General features: G+C 46.2%; 1 protein-coding gene across 1 annotated transcript in view; it reads right to left on the bottom strand.

The window, feature by feature from the left end:
- ARID2 (AT-rich interaction domain 2) overlaps positions 1–23,372 on the bottom strand; it is an 860,005-nt gene that overhangs the window by 413,692 nt on the left and 422,941 nt on the right. The window contains exon 12 of the mRNA XM_069229081.1: positions 20,097–20,175. Within this exon, the coding sequence (XP_069085182.1) occupies positions 20,097–20,175 (79 nt within the window). The remainder of the gene's footprint in view (positions 1–20,096; positions 20,176–23,372) is intronic.

Raw genomic sequence — 23,372 nt, 5'->3', positions numbered from 1 at the left:
GGAGGAGCTAAAGACAGCTATATCATCTAGATATGCTGCACCAAGGGACTCCAAGGCAGCAAAAACTTGATTCACCAACCTTTGGAAGATGGCAGGGACATTCTTTAAACCAAAGGGCATAACAGTAAACTGATAATGCCCATCAGGTGCAGAGAATACCGTCTTTTCTTTTGCTCCAGGTGTCATTCTCATTTGCCAGTACCCTGCAGTTAGGTCAAATGTACTAAGGAATTTGGCTACACCTAATTTGTCTATCAGTTCATCTGCACTTGGTATAGGGTGAGCATCCATCTTGGTGACAATGTTGAGACCTCTGTAGTTCACACAAAACGTCATATCTCTGTTCCTATCCTTGGAATGAGGTTTGGGGACCAAGACCACTGGGCTAGCCCAAGGACTGTCACAGCATCATGTGGACTTTGATACTCTTTTTGACTTGGTCAGACTGTCTATGGAGTTTGTTTTTAAAGGTAAACTGTCGCCTGTGTCCACACCATGGGCACACAGGTGGGTCTGTCCAGGGGTCAAAGAGAAGAGCCTAGCAAACAGTTGTAGGACTTGCCTGCAGTCAGCTTGCTGTTGGGCAATGAGGGTGTCTGAATAGACAACTACAGCAACTGACCCATCTTTAGCTTCATGTGAGAGAAGGCCGGGGAGAGGTTTACTCTCTGCTTCCTGATCCTCATCAGTATCAATCAGCATGGTTACATCTGCCCTGTCACAATAGAGCTTGAGGCGGTTCACATGGATCACCCTTTTGGGTGTCTTGCTAGTGCCCAGGTCTACCAAGTAGGTGACTTGACTTTTCTTTTCCAGGGTAGCGTAAGGGCCACTCCATCTGTCCTGGAGTGCCCTGGGAGCCACAGGCTGCAGAACCAATACCTTCTACCCTGATTTAAACTACCAGTGCAGCCTTCTGGTCATACTACAAGTTCTGGAGCTGCTGGCTGGCTACAAGTTAATTGGTTGTCTTTTCCATGTACTCAGCCATCCTTGAGCGGAGGCCGAGCACATAGTCCACCACATCTTGTGAAGGCTCATGGAGAGGTCTCTCCCTGCCTTCTTTTACAAGTGCAAGTGGTCCCTTCAAAAGGTGGCCAAACCGAAGTTTAAAGCGGAAAAACCCTAATCCCTTCTGAGGCACCTGTCTGTAAACAAAGAGCAGGCAGGGCAGGGCAGGAGGACATCCCATCTCCTTTTGAGTTTTTCAGGGAGCCCCATGATCATGGCCTTCAATGTCTTAATGAATCTCTCAACACGTCCACTGGTTTGTGAATGGTATGGTGAACTTATAAGTCACCCCACACTCATTCCATATGTGATGTTTTTTAGGTAAGTTGACATTAAGTTTATACCCCTGTCAGAAACCACCTCCTTAGGAAACCCTACCTTGGTTAAAAAAAAAAAAACTACCAATCAGGGCCTTGGCTACTGCAGGAGCTGTAGTAGACCTAAGGGAAATTGCTTCAGGATATCTGGTAGCATGATCCACTACTACCAGTATGTATTGATTTCATCAGGCTGTGGGTGGCTCAAGTGGACCCACAATGTCCACACCAACCCTTTCAAAGAGAACTGCCACCACAGGAAGTGGAATGAGGGGGGCCTTTGGGTGGCCACCTGCCTTACCACTGGCTTGGCAGGTGACACAGGAGTTAGAAAACTCCTTCAGCTTCTGTTACATATTGGGCCAGTAGAAATGGCTGACAAAACTAGTCAATGTCTGTCCCAGATGCCCAGCTAAGGGGATGCCAAGGGCCAAAGTGAGGATACACTCCCTAAACTGCTTTAGCACTACCACTCTTCCTGTTTGCATCAGTTCTGGGGTCTCTGGCCTCAGTGTATAGGAGCCCTTCTTCCCAATAGACCCTCTGGGAGCCACTGACATCTCCCTCTTCCTGTGCAGCTGCCTCATGTCTTCAAGAGTGGGACAGGTCATCTGTCCCTAGCACAGCTGTTCCCTTGAGGGTCACCCCTGTCTGGGCCCATCTACCCATCCTCAGAGACTAAAGTAGCTTCAGTGTGAAGCCCGATTTGCTCTGGGCACAATGGTGATCCCACTTGGAGACTGGCTATACCAGTACTAACTGCAGCAGTGCTAGGGGGATTTTTTGGGGACAGGCCAAGTATCCAGTCTGGTGTCCATGCTGTTTCCAGTCGAAACACCAGGCTTTTTTGGGATCAAAGGTTTTACCCTTGTATCCATGTGAAGATTGTGAAGATACTCGGGCTCACCCTCCTGTGCAGGTTTTTGGGGCCCTTGGGAAGACTCTTTACCTTTATCCTTAGTTGTCTCACCACCCTTTCCCAGGGGAGGCTTTGTAACCCCCTTCCTTTTGGTCACCTCCAGTGGAAATATTGGTCACCCTTGTTTTGACCTAATGGTCTGCTTTCTTTCGCAATTCTTGGAGAGAAATTGGACCCATGTCTACCAGATATTGATGCAACTTGTCATTGAAGCAGTTACTTAAAATATGTTCTTTCATAAACAAATTATAAAGCCCATCATAGTCATGCACTCCACTGCCAGTTATCCAACCATCTAGTGTTTTCACTGAGCGGTCTAAAAAATCAACCCAGGACTGGTTCGAGGTTTTGTGAGCTACCCTGAACCAAATTCTATACTCCTCAGTAGTGAATCCAAAGCCCTCAAACAGGGTAGCCTTCAAGTGGCCATAGGATTCAGCATCTGCACCAGTGAGTCAGGGGCCTATCCCAACACTTTACTAGTAAACAGTTCCCAAAGGAGAGCTCCACAATGAAATTTGTTTAGTCCTCTAGTTGCATAAGCGCTCTCAAAAGTTGTGAACCATTTGGTGATAAATTCACCTTCTTCATATTCATGGACAATCCCTTTGGGGATTTGTAGACCATCAGAATGCCTTGTGATCATATTTAAATTGCTGCCACCATTAACGGGTGCAAAACCCATTTCTGCTCTCTCCCTCCCTATAGCTAGGGGCTGTTGCTCTAAAGCTAATCTCTTGGTCATCCTTGCTAAAAGGAGGTCCTCTTCATTGAGGCTGCCCTCAATGTTCCCAGAGGAACTGGACTCCCATGTGGAAGATCCAGGTCATGTGAGCACTATCCTTGGAGATAGGGGTCTGGGGGCCCTGATCTCCCTAGTTAGGTGAGGGGAGTTCCTCCTCCCTAACATCCTTCCTGAGGGGAGATCTTCCTCCAGAGCAGGTTGTCCCCTTGTATACTCTGCCAAGAGCTCCTGCAGTTTGACCTTGGTAGGGCTGGAACCTGTTTTAATTTTTTCAGTCTGTAGAGGGACCATAACTCTACCATCCCTAGATGGAGGTAAGGTTGAGCTCCACAACCATATCCTCTGAGCTGCTCATTATGTTACTAAAGTTGAGATTACTTTTAGGAACTAGACCTACTTCTCAATACTTACCCCTAACTAAAATAACTTTTAAATCTGAAAAATAAATGCTAAAGGGGACTTAACTCAGGCCCTAGCAGGACTTTTAAACATTTAAAAAAAAATTGCCAAATTCAAAAATCAGTTACTAGAGGCAATTTTTGAATTTGGTTGTGTGGTCAGGTATTAGCTGAATAGTTCAGCAAATGCAAAGTTGTAGACCCCACTGCTGATCCACCAATGTAGGAAGCTGGCTCTGTGTATTCTTTATCAAAATGAGATATAGTGTGCACTGAGTCCAAGTGTTCCCCAGAGGCTCAACACAGGCTAACGTAGATAATACAAATGCTCTTTTTTGTGGTAGTGCGGTCGAGCAGTTAGGCTTATCAGAGGGTAGTGCAAAGCAATTGCTGCACACGCAGAAATGGAATGAAGCACACACTTAATGACTAACTCCAGGCCAATGGTTTTATACAGCAAAAATATACTTTGAATCTTGTGGGTCTAGAAATAAAGTAGCAGTTTGCAGGTAAGTACATTTGCAAGTAAATATCATACATATCAATCAACACCACTTTGTTTCAATTTGGCAAGTTGAACGGTTTTTCAAGAAAATAACAAATATCTGTTTTAAAAGTTGACAGTGTAATTTTCAGAAACAGTACTGGGGGAAGAAAAGTTAGTACAGTTTTGTGATAAGTACTACACTTACAGTTCCAGTCTCCGGGGGATAGGATGTCCACAGGTTGGGGTTCAAGTTAACCCTAAACACCTACCAACAACAACATGGGGCCGACTGGGTGCAGAGGTCAATGATGATGCAAACTTTAAAATGGAGTCCTATGGAGCCTGGATGCACTCGGAACCAGGACTGCTAGCAGTTAAGTACCCCTGTCTTCGTATGGCAGACTGGTGGGGTGGTTAGGTGGGCACCAGAGACAGGGTCTATGCCACATGTCTGCATCAAACACACATCCTTAGCAGCGCAGGGGCGGCTGGATGCAGGGTACAAACCCAGCAGCGGGCTCCCAATGCATATCAATAGGGAGACCCCGGGAGACACACTAGGTCCGGGGGGGGGGGGGGGGGGGGGGGGGCTGGGGGGTAATATCCGGAAAACCACCTATGGGCAAAGAGGATGGCCTGCTGCTGACCGTTGCTGGCTACTGTCCCTGAAGGTGACTACACCCTTCCCGTGTCCACTCCCTTTGGGGAGGGGGCCACAGACCTAACTCTATTGGTCCCGGTCTTCCAAACCAAGATGGAGGACTTTGCAAGGAAGTAGTCCCTTCAGCTCTTGACACCTTGGTGGTTGGGGGGGGTCCTAGCTGAACTCGTCACTCCGTTTTTCCTACTGGACTTGCTGCCAAAAGCGGGGCTTTGTCCGGGGGGGGCGGGTATCTCCACTAGCTGGAGTGCTCTGGGGCACTGAAGTAAGAGGTCTGAGTCTTTGAGGCTCACCGCCAGGTGTTACAATTCCTGCAGGGGGAGTGTCTAAGCCAAACCTTAGACATTGTAAGTGCAGGGTAGTCATAAAGAGTATATGGTCTGGGAGTTTGTCAAACACGAACTCCACAGTTCCATAATGGCTACAGTGAAACTTGGGAAGCTTGGTATCAAACTTCTCAGCACAATAAATCCACACTGATCCCAGTGTGTGATTTATTGAAAAATGCACACAGAGGACATCTTAGAGATGCCCCCTGTATACCAGTCCAAACACCAGTGTTAGGCTGACCAGTTCCTGCCAGCCTGCCACAACCACACGAGTTTCTGGCCACATGGGGTGAGTGCCTTTGTCACTCTGTGGCCAGGAACAAAGCCTGCACTGGCTGGAGATGCTTCTCACCTCCCCCTGCAGGAGCTGTAATAACTGGCGGTGAGCCTCAAAGACTCATGACTGTTGTTAAAGCGACCCAGGGCATCTCAGCTAGTGGAGATCCCCGCCCCTCTGGACAAAGCCCCCACTTTTGGCGGCAAGTCCGAAGGAGATAATGAGAAAAACAAGGAGGAGTCACCCACAAGTCAGGACAGTCCCTAAGGTGTCCTGAGCTGAGGTGACCCCCTGCCTGAAGAAATCCTCCATCTTGTTTTTTAAGGATTCCAAGAGGAATAGGGATGTGCCCCCCCCCTCACCTCAGGGAGGAGGCACAAAGAGGGTGTAGCCACCCTCCAGGACAGTAGACATTGGCTACTGCCCCCCAAACCTAAACACACCCCTAAATTATTTAGGGGCGACCCTGAACCCAGGAAATAGGATTCCTGCAACCTGAAGAAAGAAGGACTGCTGACCTGAAAGCCCCGCAGAGACACTGGAGACAACAACTGACTTGGCCCCAGCCCTACCGGTCTGTCTCCAGACTCAAAGAACCTGCAAAGCGACACATCCAGCGGGACCAGCAACTTCTGAGGACTCAGAGGACTTAACTGCACCTAAAGGACCCAGAACCTACCGAGGACAGCGGCTCTGTCCGGAAACAACAGCAAAGAACGCAACTTAAAAGAGACTAACTTCCAGCCAGAAGTGTGAGTCTTCCCACCCTGCACCTGACATCCCCGGCTCGAGTTCAGGACAACCAACACCGCAGAGAGGACCCCCCCACCAGGCGACTCCGACGACGTGGACACCCTCTGTCAACCTCCCTGGACCCCACAGCAACACCTGCAGAGAGGATCCAGAGGCTCCCCCTGACCGAGACTGCCTGGTAACAAAGAAACCAGATGCCTGGACCAAGAACTGCACCCGCAGCCCCGAGGACCGAGAGGAACCACCTACCAGTGCAGGAGTGACCAGCAGGCGGCCCTCATCCTAGCCCAGTCGGTGGCTGGCCTGAGAAGCCCTCCTGTGCCCTGCCTGCATCGCCAGAGTGAGCCCCGGGTCCCTCCGTTGTTTTCTATGACAAACCAGACACCTACTTTGCACACTGTACCTGGCCACCCTGTGCCGCTGAGGGTGTGTTTTGTGTGCTTGTGATCCCCATCATCCCCCCACCCAGTGCTCTACAAAAAACACCTGGTCTGCTCCCGTAGGACGCAGGTACTTACCTGCTAGCATACTGGAACTGGAGCACCACTGTTCTCCATAGACGCCTATGTTATTTGTGCCCTCCTTTTACCTCTGCACCTGACCGGCCCTGTGTTGCTGGTGCTGTGGCTTTTGGGTTGCTTTGAACTCCCAACGGTGGACTGCCTATGCCCCAGGAGACTGAACTTGTAAGTGCTTTACTTACCTGGGAAACTAACCAATACATACCTCCCTCAGGAACTGTTGATTTTTGCAGTAAGCACTTTTAAAATAGCTATTTGCCATTTTTACCAAAACTGTGAATACTACTGTTTTAAATCAAAGTTCTATACTTACCTGTGTGAAGTACCTTACAATTTATGTACTTACCTAAAAATATGAATCTTGTGGTTCTAAAATAAATTAAGAAAATAATATTTTTCTATATAAAAACCTATTGGCCTGGAGTTAAGTCTTGGAGTGTGTGTTCTCATTTATTGCCTGGGTGTGAACAAGAAATGCTTAACACCAGCCTCTGATAAGCCTACTGCTCGACTACACTACCAAAAAATAGAGCATTAGTATTATCTCATTTTGGCACTATCAACCTCTAAGGGGAACCCTTGGACTCTGTGCACACAATCTCTCACTTTGAGATAGTATATACAGAGCCAACTTCCTACAGAAACAATAAGCACTGTCAAGAAGAAAAACGCTAGGGCCTTATTGGGGGCTTATACTAAAATAGTGGAATGCAAAGTTAGGTCCCCCACCCATAAATGTGGAACAGTTAGAAGGGAGCTGGCAGGACTCCAGATCCCAAAAAGTACCTTGATGACCCCCAGTGACCAGATGAGCAGAGGTATGTTAACTGGGCTTCGCAAAGACTAACAAGGGGACTTGGAAAAGAAAGATTACAAGACCAATCCAGTGGAACCCAATGGTGGAGTCCAGATGGGGCAGGAGCCACTACCCACCTTTCTGCGGATGAAGATCCGGGTCAACAGGGGAAGATGAAGACTAGCTGTGGAGCCCAGGAGCTGCAGGGAGGTCCTTGGAGTCGTGCAGATTATGTCCACCCCGGTCGCAGATGGGTCAGTGGAGCCACTAACAAGCCTTGGCAAATGTGAATCTGGGCACAAGAGGATTTGCAGAAAATAAGAGGACCAGCAAGGTCCTAAGGACTTCGACCCTTAGAGGGGAGACGGGGCTGACCCTCAGCAGTCGGGAGACCCATCAGAAGCAGTGGCAGTCCCCACTGGCAACCCATTGACATCAGGCACAGTAAGTTGCAGTGAGGCCCAGTCAGCACACCTGGAAAGGAGTCCCACGTCACCGGAGCAGCAGAGAAGAGACTGTCCTTGCAAGGGTGAAGTGCTAGAGGCCCAAAGATCCCTTGCAGCCGGAGTCAAGAAGCCCTGGTTGCTGCAATAGTTGAAGTGCATAGAGGTACAGTCCTGCAAGGAGAGACAAGGGCTCACAATTTCCCAAGTCGGACAGCAGATAGAGAGGACCAAGAGGACCACACAGAACCACCACTTATGATGAAGGTTCTTCCTGGAGCCGGATGGCAGAAGATCCCAGCTGCCGGTTGTCAATCATTTGTTACCGAAGGAAAGTAACTTGCTCATTTAATAGACACTTCTGGTCGCAGATTCCTTACCTTAGAATGGATACCCAGGCAATACCAGCCCCAGAGAGGGTCTGAGAACCAAGATCATGCTAGGAAGTCCTGCAGGACCGAACGGCCAAAGTTGTCTCTTCGGACCCGACTGTCCAGGCAGCAGTACTTAGTAAATGTGTGCCGAGAAGCCTACGTTGCTGCCTGGCAGATGTCTGGAACTCCGCATCCTAACAATGGCTGCAGTGTTGCCCTGGTAGAGTGAGAACACAAGTCCTCCAAGGTTTGTTTCCTAGCTAATGCATAACCCATTTTAATGTGGAGAACCATCCATCTGGACATGGTTCTCTTCTGCACCGCCCAACCATTCTTCGCACCCATACAGCCCACAAAAAGTCGACCATCCACCCTGAAATCATTTGTACGATCAAGATACAACGCCACTCTCTTTTTGGGCCTAGACAATCTCTCCCCCTCTTACTTAGAAGGATGTGGAGGTACGTAAAAGGTAGGCAAGGTGATTGATTGGCCTACATGAAAGGACGTGACCACTTTAGGCAGAAAAGAAGCCCTAGTACAAAGCGCCACCTTGTCAGGGTGGACAGAGATAAAAGGTGGCTTCAAAAAACAGAGCCTGCAGCTCACTCTACGGACAGAGGTAAAAGCCACGAGGAAGGCTGTTTTCAACATAAGCAGGCGATGCAGACAGTTGTGAAGCAGCTCAAAAGGACCACGCATAAGTTAGGTAAGAACTAAGTTCAAATCCCACTGGGGCATTATGAATGGAGCAGGAGGAAAGATATGGGTAAGACCTTTAAGAAATCTTCCAACAATGGGAGATTTAAATAAGGAGAGTTGAACACGCAGTCTGAGGAAAGCAGAGATGGTAGACAAATAACCCCTGAGGGTGCCCAGAGCAGAGCCCTGCTGAGCCAGAGAAAGGACAAACAAAAGAACCTCAGAAAGAGGAGCGGAGAAGGGGTCAACAGACTTGCCTGTACACTATGCCATAAATTTGTTCCATCTACAGCTGTATACCGTTTTGGTGGAGGGACGCCTGGCTGCAAAGATAACATTGCACACTGTGGGTGGAAGGCCAAAAGTCCAATCTCCACGCAAGGAGGCAGAGACTGGACAGGTTCGGGTAAAGTACCGTCCGCTGCTACAGAAGATCCTCCTGGAGGGGCAGTCTGATCGGAGGATCGATGGCTATGCTCAGGAGCTCGGGATACCATACTCTTCTTGCCCAGTCCGGAGCCAGAAGAACAACTTGGGCCAGGTCTTGATCTTCTTGAGAACTCTGGGCAGAAGTGGAATTGGTGTAAAGGAGCCCTGGGTTCCACTCGAGACCAAAAGTGTCACCTTGGAAACTCAAAGGCGCAAAACAGCTGACATTGCACGTTCTAGGAGGAGGCAAACAGATCTAACAAACTGTCTCCCCACAGCTGAAAGAGGCCTTTCACCAGCTCTAGGTGGAGACGCCATTAGTGACTGACCAGGCATTGACAGCTGAGTTTGTCCATTCTGATGTTCAGAGAGCCCACCAGATGTTGAACGACCAGGGATATGCCCCATGTTCCAGCCATGTCCAGAGGCAGAGAGCCTACTGACAAAGGGTCCACGACCCCACCCCGCCCTGTTTGTTGCAGTACCACATGACGGTGGTGATGTCCGAGAACACATGCACCACTTTCCCTTTGACACAAGGAAGGGATGCTTTCAACGCTACTCTGATTGGCCTGAGCTTCAAAAGGTTGATATGGAGCTCAGACTCCGCCAGATACCAGACGCCTCTGATCTCAGCCTCTCCCATGTGGCTGCTGCTGCTTCCCAGCAGTGACTTATCTGTCACTACAGTCGCATCTGGTTGGGTGAGGGAGAGGGATCTGCCTCTGACCTAATCATGGTTCAAAAGCCACCACAGATCTTACGCAGCCCCCTCCGAGATTTGGACCATGTTTTAGAGATTCCCCTGATGCTGCACCACTGTAACGAACTTCAGGTCCTACTGCTGAGCCCACATATGCCATCTGGCATGAGTCACTAGCAGGATGAAGGCAGCCACGACGCCCAGCAGCCTCAGAGTCATTCTCACTAAAATCCAGGACAGAGACTGAAACATCAGTACCATAGCCTGAATATCCTGGACTCGCCGGTCAGGAGGATAGGCCCCAAACTGCACTATGTTTAGAACAGGGAGCATATGAGAGGGAGTCACGTGTGACTCTGGCACATTTATAGTGAACCCCAGTGAATTCAAGAGGTCTGCCACAGTCTGAAGGTTGGAGACGACAGCCTGGGGGGAGCTTGCCTTCAACAGACAGTTGTCGAGGTAGAGGAAGACTGAAACCTCTAACCTGCGCAGATGAGCTGTGACCACAACCATCACTTTAGTGAACACCCGAAGGGCGCTGGTAAGGCCAAAGGGGAGCACGGTGAATTGAAAATGCTTGTGTCCTACCACGAACCGCAAGTAACGTCAGTGGGCAGGCAGGACGGGAATATGGAAGTAAGCGTCCCGCAAGTCCAATGCTACCATCCAGGGTCTATGTTAGATAGGCCTGGAGCCAGAGTGAGCATTTTGAACTTCTCTTTCTGGAGGAAGTGATTGAGGTATTGGAGTTCGAGGATAGGGCAGAGGCCCTTGTCCTTTTTGGGCACCAGAAAGTAGCGGAAATAACAACTCTCTCTATGGCTCCCTTGGCCAAGAGAGCCGTAAACGTCTTGCAGAGAAGTGCCAGATGATCCTTCGTTATCCTATCATAGGATGATGGCATAGCAGAAGGGGTAGTTTCGAAGGGGAGGGAGAAGCCTCTTCGGACCATCGGCAAAAACCCACCTGTCTGACGTGATGGCATTCCAGCGGCAAAGGTGATGGCAATCTTGCCACCGACTGGTCCCTGATAGGGAAGTGCCAGATCAGGAAGGCATGGAGGCTGCAGCAGAGGAGGTGGGTGGGGGGGTACTGGCTAGACCACTGGCTCTCAGATACATGCAAACGTTGGATCCCACATCCCCGGTCATTCAGAGGCTGAGCAGCGTGAACTGCAGCTGGCAGGGAACGGATGTGGTTTGGTGCACTTTCTGTAGCCACGAAGGAGGCGAAAAGCAGACTCAGGGGGGCGAGTAGCAGCAGTGAGGCCAAGGGACCGGCCCATAGCTCTGGACTTCTTAAAGTGCTTGAGCGTCAAGTCTGCTTTGTTCCCGAAGAGATGGGTGCCAAAGGGCATGTCCATCAGAGTAGATTGAACATCCCCTGAAAAGCCAGATGTCGGAAACCAGGCATGGGGCCTCAAGGCCACCGCTGGGGCAACCGATCTACCCAGAGAGTCAATCATATCCAGCACACATCTGATTGTTAACTTGGCTGCGTCTATCCCATCGGCAACAGCCTGGGAGAGAATGGCCCAGGCCTCCTCTGGCTGCACTTGTGTGACCGTGTCCTATAAAGTATGGGTGTATAAGGTCCAGCAACCATCACCGAAGTCGTACCCTTAGCAATAAGGGTCAACATCCAATCTAGGGGCTAAAGTCCCCGCCAAACTCATAATCGTCGTCAAGCGATGCTGCTCTGGCTGTGTGTCAGAGTCAGGGATGAGTATGGGATCAACGCCACTTGTGGGCCGAGGCGAAGTCGGGATTGTCGACACTGGAACCGTCTGGTAAGGTCGCAAGGGTTCGACCGACACAGGTCCGAATCTGGAAGTGGATCCTTGGATGCCCCTCAGAGCCGAGGCCACAGGTGCGGAATCCAAGGGGCCCGCTCTGAACCTGCGGAGCCTGAAGGTGCCCCGGCAGGCCCGGACTGCCTCAAAATTCTTGTAACTGGGCAGGGGTGGCCAAAACGTCAAAAGGCCAATCAAGAAGAAACTGTAGGGTAGCTCTTCTCTGGATCTGCACGCAGCCTGGAGCAGAAAGAAAATAAAAGATGTCAGCACGTCTGGGTGGAGCCTGTATACAACCTGCGACATCCGATCCGGTGACCACGATGCCAAAGATAGATGTGGAGTCGACCAATAACACCTAACAGCACAGACGGTTATGCTTAAAGAAAACTCTGGATTTAGACTGATGTCTGGGGGAAATTCTAAGGTAAGGAATTTGCAACTAAAGTCTCTATCAGATATATGGTGTCAGACACCAGCCTTTAAATGTATCACATTTATCAGTATCTTCAACTTACCTTCCATGGCATTCACTTCCCATCCTCTTGCCCCATGTCTAGAGATACATTTTTAAGTTGGACTACAGCAGGTCTGAAATCTAAATCTGAAAACAAATACTGGACTGGCCAAAACAAAGGCTATTTGCTGCTTCCAAGAGATACGGTCGAGATTGATCTGGGTGTTTTTTCCTCCTATAATATAGCTACAAAGGGAAGTACAGGCAGACCAAAAGGAGGTCTAACAATTTGGGTCTTTTCTGACCTAGGCCCAGTAAGCCAAGATTATTCTAATGTCAGTGACAACATCTAGTTGCTACGGATTACTCATAAAATGTGGAGCTTATGTATAATCATTGTCTATCTGTTGCCTGAAAATCCAACAGAAGTTGATCTACAGCTACAGGAGTTAGATAAATGTATTAGCGCAATTAGCCCTGATCTACTGGTGCAGTAGCAGGACACGCTGTCTACTTTTAAACCTGACATCATACTGGGGTGCAGAGATTTTAACACCAAATATGACTTTTTGCTGGTAAACCTAGACGTGTTCCAAGAAGAAACTCAAGCATTATACCATGTTTTACAAAAACTGGGAAAATCAATGGGAGGGGCCAGATTAACTACTCTTTTGCTAAATACTGGTCTAAGCCTCCTCAATGAGCAGAAGCCTCCTGACTCTCCTGCTCAATGTACATTTTTCTCTAGGATTCGAGAGATCCTCATTGACTATATTATTATAAAATTGGAATCATGGCAGTTGGTTGAGGACTTCAAGTTCAGAGAAGGATTGAATGTGACCACGACCCATTGATATTCCATCTTAGACTTCCTAATGGAGAATTAAATAAGCAAAAACCCTCTCAAGATCTGACCAATCAAAATGTGTACATTACAACAAATAGGAAAATTATTGCCTGGTGTTGTGCTAAAATCAGAAAAACGGAGTCTCGAATACCTTATAACCACTGGCATCGCGAATGCAAAGATTTTTTAGAAATTAAAAATGCTCATGACAAAGACCGTTATGAAGCTTGACAATGTAATACAATGAACTCATAGGTTAAGCTCCTAGTTCCATCTTGGCTTGCAGCCCAATAGAAAACTTTATCACACTGAAAATCAATTGATTCAATGAGGAGTGTCGAAATCTAAAGCAATCATTAGCAATTACTCTAAAAGGCAAGAGTATTACACCAGATGGTGAATTAAGTCTAACAGAACTAAAGCAGGAGTACAAGCACTTATTAAAAAATAAGACTTCTTCACATAAAAGTATAGTTGGCTCTCAAGGATTAATTAGGGACAGGAACACCAAGAGATTAAGTCAGGTGGGGCTCTGAAGGTTGTACCAGTAATCTAGACATCTGTAAACCATCCGGTGTCAAGTATGATGATTTTTCAACACTACATAACAACCTGTCTGAATGGTTAAATTTCCACGCCAGATTCCCATCTAGACCCTAGGGAAACAAGGCAGTGTAGTAAGCCCATCGCACCCTTCTACTATATTTCTTGTTACCATGGAACACTGCACCGGGTTCACAGAAGGCGAGGTTTGTGCAGTCATTCGTATCCAAAAGCATCATAAGGCCCCATTACCAGACACAGCATCAACTGAGACTGTTTGGTCTGATTTATCAGCCCAAGTACCTATTTTAACTACTGCCTACAAAGATACTTGGCCCTAAGAGGAGGTCCCTGTGCTTTGGAGGGCATCCATTATTATCCCACTCCACAAAAAAAATAAAAAAATAGGTTCACGGACTGACCCTGTCAGCAACCAACAAATTTCTTGTCACCTCTAGGCGAGGCGAAATGCATCTCAGAGAGAGCTGTTTTGGAAACCCCAACATGCAGAAGTGCTGACAATCCATGTTCTCGGAGGAGGTGAACAGACCTAACCAAAGTTCTCCCCAGTTCGGGAAGAAACTTTGCACCATCTAAGGGGAAGGATGATATCCATAATCCATGAGGTATTGCGGGCTGAGATCATCCACCCTTTTGTTCAAGTATCTGGTCAAGTATTGCACAGCAAGAAAAATGTCCAGACGTTCCAGCCATGTCTAGAGGTGTACAGTCTTTCTGGTACTCGGTCCAATACATCATACAACCCTGTCTGTTGTCACAGCACATGGCAGTGGTGCTGTAAGTTAACAACTGAACCAACGTCCCCTTGTTGGAAGGATTTCAATGTTGAGTGAATTGCTCTCAAACCCAACACAGTAATGTTGAGTCGAGACTTTGCCAGAGACCAAAGTCCTCTGATATCCACCTCTCCCATGCGGTCGCTGCAACCCAGGAGTGATGCATCTGTCACCACAGTTAGCTGTGGGTAGGAAAGAGTGAGGGGTCTACCACTCTCAGTCACCACTGCAGGTCTTTTGCAGTTCCCTCCATTACCTGGACCAGTGGGAGAGATTCCCTGATGCTTCTCCCACTGGGACTTCAGGTCCCTTTGCACAGCCCACATATGCCAATGGTCATGCTTTATCAGCTGGACACAGGAGGACATGAGGCCCAACTGCCTAAGTGTCAGTCTCACCAAAATACAGGCTAGAGGCTGAAACACTAGAATCAAAGCCTGAATATCACGGACTCTCCGTTCCTGATGATAAGCATGGAACTGCACTTAATCCGGAATGGCCCAGATTAACAGGAGTATCTGAAAGAGAGTCAGGTGCAAAATCCGTTGTAGCTTGGAGATGGGTGAAAACTGCCTGAAGCGAGCCTGAACTCTAGTTAGGGGAGTCCCCTAACTAACTCTAACTCTAGTTAGGGTTAGCTAGTCTACCTCTAGCTAGAGGAAGATAGGAAGCCCAACTTTCACAGATGGGCTGCAACCAATAGCAAAAAATTTCAGGCACAGCTGCGGGGCACTGGTAAAATCAAACTGGAGCACAGCAAGCTGAAAATGCTCATGGGCCCACCATAAACCACAGGTAACGCTGATGGGTCCACAACAAAGGGATATGAAAATATGTGTCCTGAAGGTCCAACGCTGTCATTCAATCTTCAGGGTCAAACGAGGAAAGGGCCTAAGCTAGAAGGAGCATTTGGACCTTTTGTTTCTTCCGAAAAGCTTTGAGGGGGCGCAAATCTACAATATAATGAAGGCCTCTGTCTTCCTTTGGCATCAGGAAATAGTGGGAGTAGCAACCATGACCTACTTCTGATGTCAGCATCCTCTCAAAGGCTCCTTTGAACAAAAGAGCCTGCACTTCCTGATGTAGAAGTGAGGTGATCCTCCAATCTGACAATGGCATACCGGCAGGGTTTCCAGGAACTGAAGGAACTAACCCCACTGAACAATTTGGAGCACACACTTATCTGTAGTGATGGCATGCCAGTGGGACAGGTGGTGCTTGATCCTGTTGGCAACCAGTGTCTCGTGACTGTGTGAGGGTATTTTAAAAGGTGCTTGGAGGGTGTGGCTGGTGGACTGGGCAGACCTATGACCTTGAGTCCCACGTGGTTTGTGAAAGGTGCATCAGCTGCCACAAAAGGGCTGGGTAGTCTGCTGGCTGTGGTGGCTGCGTGGAAAAGGACGAGGTTGGTAGCCCCTACCATAGCTACGGAAGGAGCGAAAGGAAAAGTGCAGTTGTCATGGGGTGGCCCAGCTGTTCTTAAAGCACGCAAGAGCAGAATTCATCTCATCAACAGAGACTTGGACATCACCTGAGAAGCCAGGGAATCTTAGCCAGGTGTAGCATCGGAGTATCACAGAGGAAGCAATGGCTTTGCCTAGTGTGTCAGTCGTGCCCAGTATGCAGCAGATTGTGAACTTTGCTGCATCCATGCCATCAGCAATAGTTTGGGTCATGATGGCTTGGGCCCTCTCCGAGACCATAGGCTGCACTTGCGCAATCAAGTCCATACTGTATGGAAATACAGCCCAGGAAACATGCAGTGTTCACTAACTGCAATGCAAGGTTGGTGGAAGAAAAACTATTCTTCCCAAAGGTGTCCAGCCTCTTGGATTCCCTATCCAGTGGTGTGGTAGGGAACGAACCAGAGTTAACCTTGGACATAGAGGTCTAGATGAACAAGCTCTGGGGGGGGGGGGGGTGCTTGGTGAGGAAAGCTGGGTCTCCAGGAGCAGAGAGATGCTCCTGTTCACAAGAGTGCCTGTTCACAGCTTGGCCCGGGCCCCGAGCTGGACATTGGTGAGGGCTTCATTACAAGGTAGTAGGAGTTCTGTTTGGGGTACCGAAGTACCTCTAAAGACGTTAGCCTGGACTTCCACTGAGGGCAGGGTAAGGTTCAGAACCCCAGCTGCCCTTCGCACTACAATAGTAAAGGAAGCCCTTTACTCTGCAGCCAAACTAAGAGGAGAAAGGAGGCCACTGCCTGGTGAAGTGTACAGTCACTGGAATCAGCCAGTAAATCATAACAGTTTTCTTTGGCCAAGGATTTCCAAAGTAGGTCAGGATAAACACAGTGATCCCCAGATACCCCCAATTCATAATCCTCACAAGCTTCAGTAGAAAAGGCACTGTCTCCGATCTGGATGGTCTGGTCCAGTTGATGCTGATAAGGTTCCATTTCTAAGTCAGTAATTATGTGCTAGGAACGGTGCTACAGGACTGAACCCCAGTATAACCCGGAAAGGGCCATGGATACACGACCAGGGTCGGGTCGGATTTAGAAATGTATAGTGGGCCCGACATGTACAGAGGGCGGACTCAGATGTAGAAATCCAGTTTCGACATCACAGACTTGGAGGGCCCGAAAGTGCTCCATAGGGGTACGGTCACCCAAAGATGAGGTGCTTGGCCTCATAAAATTCCTTTAGTTGGGCATGGGTTGCTCCAGTGCGGAGCAGAACAAAATTCAAGCGTTGGAAGTTGACTGAGTGGAACCGTGATTTGTGGCATCGTTCCTGCACCTCGGCCAATGATCTGGACTGGCACCGAGAAGTCAGAGTGCTTCAACTTCTTGAATTTCTTTTTGTGGGACTAACCCAACCAGGTCTGGGACTTCAGCGATGACCGACATGAGCAACACCTAGAGAGGGCAAAGAGTCATCCAATGTCGAGTGCCAGGAGTTTTATGGCATACTCTCTACTTGTCCTCAGGGGCATAGTCTGACATTCTGAACATACCTAAGAGTCGTGGTCTGGAACCAGGTAAGACAAACCAAGTGTGGCCTGTCACTGACACTTGCTTGTGACAGCCACCACAAGGCTTGAAATCCACAGTTTTTTTTTTTTAGGCAATATCCCTAACGCACACACTGAGCAAATCTCGAACATTCATGGACAAAACGTTAAATAGGTGGGCAAAACAGCTGCATGAGGTAGCCCTCAAGAACCGCACTGCTACCTCAGAAAAGAATGAACTGATGTCACTGTGCTGGGTGGTGCTCATAGAGGCACCGCACATGGCACATCCAGCGCCGTTGACATCTACAAGATCAGTGCCATGCTCAAGATTTTCCAGATCAGGTATATCATCAGGGGAAGAATCTGCAGCTACAAGTCTCCATCGGATAGAGAAGATGGAGAGGGAATTTGTGACCGCAATCAAGCTAATTTCACTTGAAGAACTAGGTGGTATTGTGACCATTTCCAGTTTTAAATGGCATCTACTTCAAGCACTGTAAGAGCTATTTGCACATTACCACTTTTTGTAAAATTAGGTGGAGGTAGTGGCTGACATTTAACCCAACTCCTTTTCTTAGATTTATGTGAGTTTATGCTTATAGCTCATCTGAATAGTAATCAGTTTTTGAGATATTTGTACAATCTGTGATCAGTAAGTTGTCCTGTGGCTAGTTAGGTTAATGGCATGTTAGAGGTGTTGCCTTCACACCACTTTCTGATGTTGAACGAGATGTACTGTGCTGCAATAGGTGTCTTTGTGAAGTCTATGCAACTGTATAAGTATCACTATTTCACATGTTTCTTCAGAGACCAATCATGCTGTACAGTTTTTTATGTGCAAATAAGAATAATACTAATTTACAAAAACATCACTAAATAATTGCTTTACAGAAAAAACATATATAAAGAGTCCATTAGAGTGAGAGATTATTAGGTTAAGTTCTTGCAGAGTCTGTATTTTCTTTGAGAAGGTGTCAATTCCTAGAGACAGATGGCTGAAGAGCACACTAGGTTTTATTTTTAAACAAAGTTGACATTTCTGACTTCTGAGATCAATTCATCACCATTTACCTCTAATAATGAAAGAACATTGATATAGGAATGCATGAAACATGTCTGACACTGTAGGAGATATAAATTAGAAATGTATCAACTGACACGTTTTACCCCCTGCACAAAGTAGTTTGGGGCTTTCTAAGGAAAGGTCTGTTAGTGGGGCTATTTCAGGTATGGAGAAGTCCTGGGCAGACCATACCTCATTGAAATGTTGTAAGTGTCTCTCCTTGAGTGAAGTGCTTGCTACATGTCACAAGAAACTGCCCTTCAGTCATACAGGCCTCAAACAATTGGCCTTTCACCTCCATTCTTATGGCTTCACCACATCTGACAATCACAACCTGAGATAAACATATCTACAATCTTTAGCAAAAGCTAATACATAGTTAACCATTCTTAACATTCTGTTAGCTAGCATGGCACCTTCTGAACATGTGGCTATATGGAACCCCTCTCTCAAACTACAACCACGCAATGAATCTTTGAAACAAAATATGAGCTTGGTCTCTACACTGCTCAAAAGTGAATAACCCAAACAAATTTTCTTTGTAACTCACATGACAAAGTGGACCCCCAAAAGACTATACATTGTTGGTACGACCTAAATAATAGGGTAACAATCAAGCACGAGATTACCTGCAAATGCATTCTACAAAAGTATAAAAAAACATTTATCAACATTGATTCCCTGGGATGTAAATTTAATTTGAAGTATCTCATTGAACTGGTTCCCTCCACATTAGGAGCCAGATCAAAAATGGATCTAAAAATGTTTTTAAAAAATACACTTCTGAAAGAAAAGAAAGCCCAATCATGATACAATGGTTAAACTCTATACGTCACAAACAGTCTTGAAATTATATTTCAATGTGATGCTACCTCCAAAATGAAACATGGCTTGACGTAGTTCCTTCTTACCACTTTCCTTAACAGTAACAAAACAACATGAACAAAGTAATCCTTAAAGCACATTTCACTGAACACTTGCAAAACATGCTTTTAGTATGTTCTTTTACTCAATTATTCTGTATTTTTCTACATTATGTTCATAGCTTCACCATCGTGCATAAATTAAATAGAGTAGAACTGCTATTATAATTATTCACCTTATAGTTCTCAATACTAAAATGATACACATATATTCTCAGTCTGCTCCACATGTGTCATATATGGAGTTAGTTTTGGTACAAATCATCAATTTACAGATGATTCCTGCTTAAAATTGTTCTCTCAATTCACTGTTTCTATAGCTTTACTCTTCTGATTTAATATTACAGAATACACACTTGATAAGTCAAACCTAATAAAAGTGTAATTTAAAAAGAATACTGAATAAAAATAAACATGTCAATCAAGCTCAAACATTCAGAAATATGCAGCAGACAAAACAAACACCTGCCTACATATGTGTGTGTTAAAAAAAAAAAAAGTAAAGAAAATACACAGTTTCTGTCCATTTCCAGTAACCTATTAAACGTTAAAAAACAGAGGAAGATCAGATGAGGAAGAATTTTATACACTAGATCTGCATGTTGGAAAATGGATCCCACACCAAACGCCTAGGATAAACAACAGGGACGCAGACTCGGCAAACAATCCAGGAAGAGATCATATTCATCGTTAAACACATATAATAATAACGTATGTGAGATATCAAAGTCGAGATAATAATAACAAGTGAGTGGAAAATATAAATGTTAATTTGTTTGCATTCAAATAAAACAAAAAACAAGTCAATGTACATAACAACTGTGTTCTGCAACAGAAGCATCACTTACCACTGACAAGCAAACTTTTCACTATCTATTTCTACTATTCCCGGAGGGGGCGCAGTATGTGCTGGAACTGGTTTAGAAGCTTGAATGTAGTGAACAAAAAGAAGGCGTGAAGGCAAAAAAAAAAAATGATTAGTAAGGGCATTTAAACACAAAAACAAGGTCAATCAAGATATAGTATCAACAGTAGTTTTGTGACCTAAACTGCTACCAGTAGTTCATAACACAAATATTACAGGGTTCAGGGAACCCAAAGAACGTACATATATATAAGTTTCAAATTGTGCTAACCTCCGCTTTACACTGCAACTCTCCGCAATGGACTTTTCATAACGCTCCAATAAAGATGCTTACAAACTGCAGCCGGCTAGCCATTCCATTTTAATATTCTGCACAAGTTTGGAAGCTCATGAATTACCATGACTGGATTACTAGGGCATAATCCAGGGTTTTGCATTTTGCAACATAAAGAGTTGGATTTTGAGGTATGGTGGAGATAAACATGGAAATCTTGGGGGAGAGAGGCTGAGGAGCTCCAGGAGAAATAAAATAATGAGGCGGGGGTAGGTGTTTACGGGTGGAATATGATGGTGGTTATATGGCAACAAGTGCATAAAAGGTGTGAACTCAGCATATGCGCTGCCACCCTCTAGTTTGCCAATGTTTGCAAAGGGGGATTCCCTTGTGAAAGGCATTTTTAGGCTGACTCCCCAGAGCTACTGTTGGTTACTGTAGGAAAATGCCATGGTTGGCATGGTCACCCCCCCCCCCCACGTTTTGCCTAGTGTTGATGCCAGTTTGATTGGATTTGTGCTGGGACCCTGCTAACCAGGCCCCTGCACTAGTGTCCACAACTGGCACACAGTTAAGTCCCTTGTAAAAGGTACGTCTCGTACCAAGGGCCCTGTGGCCAGGGAAGGTCCCTAAAGGCTACAGCAGGTGAAGTCAAAGCTTTTCTTTTGGCACAAGATGCAGAACCTCTTCTTCTAAATGAATAGAATGTTCTACTGGAAGAAAGGCTGGATTCCTTCAGGATAAGTTTGTCAAGCAATCATCTGGCAATTTCAAATGTCCATATTGCAAGAGTTCAGGAACCAGGCTAAGCTCATTGGTGGTAGGTTGTGATGCAGAATGTATCTGCCCCTAAACCTGAACAGATCTTTCAATTTGATGAGCATGGCCAGAAACAATGGTACTGGTGGAAAAGCATGCACAAATTCCATCAACCAGTCAATAAAAAGCACATTTGTCATAGTTCCTAGTTTGTAACACCTAAAAGCATAATTTAGGCATTCCTTTTTGCAAATAATTTGGCATCTGGAAAAAATCAATTCCCAAAAGATGCTGTGTAGGACAAAGTTATTCATAATCCATGTGTGATTTTGTTAAATTATTCTACTAAGAGAATCTGCTTCCAAATTCTGTATACCAAGTAGATGGACCATTGAGATGTGCAGGTTATCAAAATCAGCCATCTCCGAAATTTCTGGGCCACTTGTCGACTGCGGGTTAAAATCCAGCTCAGCAAAAATGATCTAAACGAACTGTCATTAATTCAAAAGTAGTATCTTTCACTCACTAAAAAAAACATGGTCTCACCAACCCAGCATTAAAGCATCTGTCACTAGGTCTGGAGTCTCTGGTTGAAAATGGACACCTTTCACCAAGTAAAGGAGTCCATTGCATTCTGTGAAAAACTTGTCCTTCCATCTGCCTTAGAACTGACATCACTGGTCTTCCAGGCACTGATGCAACAGGCTCATTTGCAGACATGGGTGTATGCAACCAGAAAAAAGCAGGAAGCCATTAAGCACACTGATGTGCAGGTGTTACAATGAACACACCAAAGGTCTTATGCAGACATCTTGCTTAAATGAACTTGACGGTTCATTCAGAAATTCAGAACTAAGAAGCCTGCAGGTATAGAGGACTAAAGGGACAACCCAATCAGAAGGTCGAAAGTTACACCTAGCAATAGTGGTCCGGGAGAACTGTAAAAAAAAAAAAAAGACTGCACCTTCATTCGACAACCTCCTCTGATGCTGGAACCATTGCATTCTTAGGCATAACTTTAAGGGTCCTCATATGCTTCCTGGTGAGTGGCACCAATTAGAAATTCAGCAGGTGAATGCAGTGGCAGCTGAATACATTTAAAATGGTAGGGCATAAAAATCCAACTGAAGTGAATAAGCCCACTTATTCCAAGGTGGGTGTTAAGGGAAGGAGCAAATTGGTGCATTTTATGCTACAGTGTACATAAAAAATTGGTTCACAAGCTATATTCTTTAGAAAACAGTTCTTCCAGGATGCTGGTTAAATATTCCTACACACCACTGTAAGACAACAGAGAAAAGAGTCTGAACCAAATATTGCCTCAAGCAAAACCAAATTCATGGCACACTTTTAATCGGGTTGCATTTATAAACTTCCTCACAGTCCTGACAGTAAAGCTTTTACAAAGTTCAGAGAGATAACTGAAAGCAGACATAATTTACAATACTCACTTGTTAAAATATCATCTGTCCCCGGTACATGCTACAATGATTTCTAATAAATTAACACCCGGGGATGGGGGAGGCTCATTTTGTAAAGCTGAGGGACCACGCAACTTGATGGTACTATATAGCCTTTGTTACACATTTATATAGGTCTCCTTTTGTAGTTTGGTGACCCTCATATGGCCAACTGCTGGTGCATCTGTCACTGTAAGCAGGTACGTGTGAAACATTCAAGAGGACATCATGATATTGGTTGCACGGTAACACTGGCAACACTGCAAGAAAATTAAATGTTAGCATTTTTAAAGTGTGTCCCTTTGAGAAATTGTCAGCCTGGCTAAAGTGACCGCAAAATACGCACACTTGAAATGTAAATAGAGTCAGAGCAAGGACACACGGAAGGCCATGTAAGCACACGGTGAATGCCTTGTTGCCAAGTGCAACAAGTGACACCTTCAGATAAATATAAAAAAGAAAGACATGATGCATCCTGGGCTATGCAGAGCCATGGTGCCCAGATGATGAAATTCAGTATAAATATATTCAGCAACAGTGCTGTAGTCTGTAAAGTGAACACATTCTCAAGTAATGAGTCCTCCCTTCTGCCAACTTTCTCCTATGCCTCACAATACAATCTCCGAGCAATATTTAAACACTCCATCTTGCAGATCACAGGTCTTTACAGAAAGGTATCCTACTGACAGACATACATTCATCAGAGCACCTGGCCTTCTATGACACCACATACCAAGGAACAGTGGGCACTGCTCCCTCACAGCAC

The sequence above is a fragment of the Pleurodeles waltl genome, chromosome 4_1, assembly GCF_031143425.1.
Source record: "Pleurodeles waltl isolate 20211129_DDA chromosome 4_1, aPleWal1.hap1.20221129, whole genome shotgun sequence".
Classification (NCBI taxonomy): Eukaryota; Metazoa; Chordata; class Amphibia; order Caudata; family Salamandridae; genus Pleurodeles; species Pleurodeles waltl.
Note: the sequence above shows the minus strand (reverse complement) of the source record. Positions and strands in the feature narration are given on the sequence as shown.